The 2500-nt window shown below is 32.9% G+C and overlaps 1 protein-coding gene across 1 annotated transcript in view; it reads right to left on the bottom strand.

Moving 5' to 3' along the window:
* Positions 1 to 2500, bottom strand: part of LOC137628957 (uncharacterized) — a 196805-nt gene that overhangs the window by 20373 nt on the left and 173932 nt on the right. Inside the window, exon 2 of the mRNA XM_068360212.1 lies at positions 2337 to 2492. Within this exon, the coding sequence (XP_068216313.1) occupies positions 2337 to 2492 (156 nt within the window). The remainder of the gene's footprint in view (positions 1 to 2336; positions 2493 to 2500) is intronic.

Below are 2500 nucleotides of genomic sequence, written 5' to 3'. Positions count from 1 at the left end.
TAAGAACAGTAACAACATTAAAATGAATATATCCTATACCAACTAAAAAAAAAAAAAAAAAACTTTAACTAAACAAGAAGCAGAGAAATTAGATAGAATAAGTGTGCCCAAGTGTACCCTCAAGCAAGAGAACTCTAACTCAAGACAGTGGAAGACCATGGTACAGATGCTAGAGAAGAATGGTTTGATTTTGGAGTGTCCTTCTCCTAGAGGAGCTGCTTACAATAGCTAAAGAGTCTCTCCTACCCTTACCAAGAGGAAAGTAGCCACTGAACAATTACAGTGCAGTAGTTAACCCCTTGAGAGAAGAAGAATTGTTTGGTAATCTCAGTGTTGTTACGTGTATGAGGACAGAGGAGAATCTGTAAAGCATATGCCAGACTATTCGGTGTATGTGTAGGCAAAGGGAAAGTGAACTGTTACCACAGAGAAGGATCCAATGTAGTACTGTCTGGCCAGTCAAAAGACCCCATAACTCTCTAGAGGTAGTATCTCAACGGGTGGCTGGTGCCCTGGCCAACCTACTACCTATGAATTAGCCATAGACTTAATTTGTTCATTTGAGTGACCCATAGCTATTCTTATTTCAAACAAGTAATTAAATTAATCAACTAAACGTCTATTGAAAAAATGATCTTATTTAAATTCATTGTCAAGACGTACATTTTGCAAAGAAACACTGCCGTTGTCTGCAATCATTAAAAGCTGTATTAAACGCCACTTAAAGGTAAAAAGTGGAAGAGAAAGTCTGTAATGCAAAACTTTAGCTTGTGATGAGTGCTATACAGTTCCGCGATAAAGTTTGGGAATAAATGGGTTTGAATTCTCAACCTGCGGAAAACTTTTTTTTTTTTTTTTCCATAAGCAATCTGTCACCATTCGCAGTTTGAAATAAATTCCTGTACAGTATAATCATGGAACTATGAATTTTAGATAAAAATGCTTTTCACTCATAAAATGGTATGATAATGTAAAATAGTTATGTACCGGAAAGAGTGAAAGCTTGGAAGCGTTTTTTTGCCACCGTATTTTCATATTTCTGAAAAGTAGCTCGCATATGTCATGCAGTATTAAAAAGAAGTAATTTGCTTGCTTACATGAAGAACTCGAGCCAAAGTTCACTACTGCGACAACTTCGGAAATTCTTACTTGAAAAGAAATATTTCCTTAATAAAAAGAAAAAAAATACTGAACTTGGAAAATAATATATTTCCTAAAAAAGACATAATAATGTAAAACTGGCCTATAGAAGATATATCATGGATCAATATTAAATAAACATACAGTTGTGATTTCATAAGATATGAGACCGGAAATTAACTTGATTTTCTTAATAGGATTAAATAGCAATGGTGCCATTTTTTCCAACATTTTCAATCATATCTTCGAAAGAATTCTCTCTCTCTCTCTCTCTCTCTCTCTCTCTCTCTCTCTCTCTCTCTCTCTCTCTCTCTTGTGAACATGCTTGACGACCAAAGAAATATTTACTAACCAAGATGAAACAATATCATGTAACCCCATACACTCTCTCTCTCTCTCTCTCTCTCTCTCTCTCTCTCTCTCTCTCTCTCTCTCTCTCTCTCTCTCTCTCTCTCTATATATATATATATATATATGTATATATATATATATATATATATGTATATATATACATATATATATGCATATATATATGTATATATATACATATATATATATGTATGTATATATATGTATATATATATATATATATATATATATATATATATATATATATATATCCGCACACACGAGCAAAATCCTAGTCTATCAAGACAATCTTCTCTTCTAATGAAAATCAGCATTTTTCTCCCAGAGATTCTCACACACGCTAGTGTTTTTAGTCAACGGGACGCGATCTTTTAATTGTCGAAATTTGAAACGGTCACCTTGATTAAGTATTGATGAGTTTTACTTCTGTTGCTTTTCATGTATTTACAATATAACTTATTAATTTTTCGATATTTATATTTTGGTGGAATCTTGCTTTGATGCTTAATAGACTTTCTGGATTATTGTATAATAATGATAATAATAATAATAGTAATAATAATAATAATAATAATAATAATAATAATAATAAAAATGATAATACTACTACTACTACTACTACTACTACTAATAATAATAATAATAATACTACTACTACTACTACTAATAATAATAATGATAATAAAAATTATAATAATAATAATAATAATAATAACTTTTCTCAAAATGTTTTAGATATTTCCATGTTTAAAATTGTACACTTTAAATTTCACTACTTCTACCACAACCCCGACTTTTGCTACCAAAAATGATAATAGAAACAGTACCTGAAATCTGGCGAAGTCTCGACGAGGAGTTTGACGCATTCCAGGCATCCCCTGGCGGCCGCATAGTGGAGGGCCAGAGCCCCTCCCTGGGTGCGGTCCACTCCAGGCATTCCAGCGTCCAGAAGCAACCAGCGAAGGACGTTGAGTCGGCCGTATCTGATGAC

This window comes from Palaemon carinicauda, chromosome 37 (assembly GCF_036898095.1).
Source record: "Palaemon carinicauda isolate YSFRI2023 chromosome 37, ASM3689809v2, whole genome shotgun sequence".
Classification (NCBI taxonomy): Eukaryota; Metazoa; Arthropoda; class Malacostraca; order Decapoda; family Palaemonidae; genus Palaemon; species Palaemon carinicauda.
Note: the sequence above shows the minus strand (reverse complement) of the source record. Positions and strands in the feature narration are given on the sequence as shown.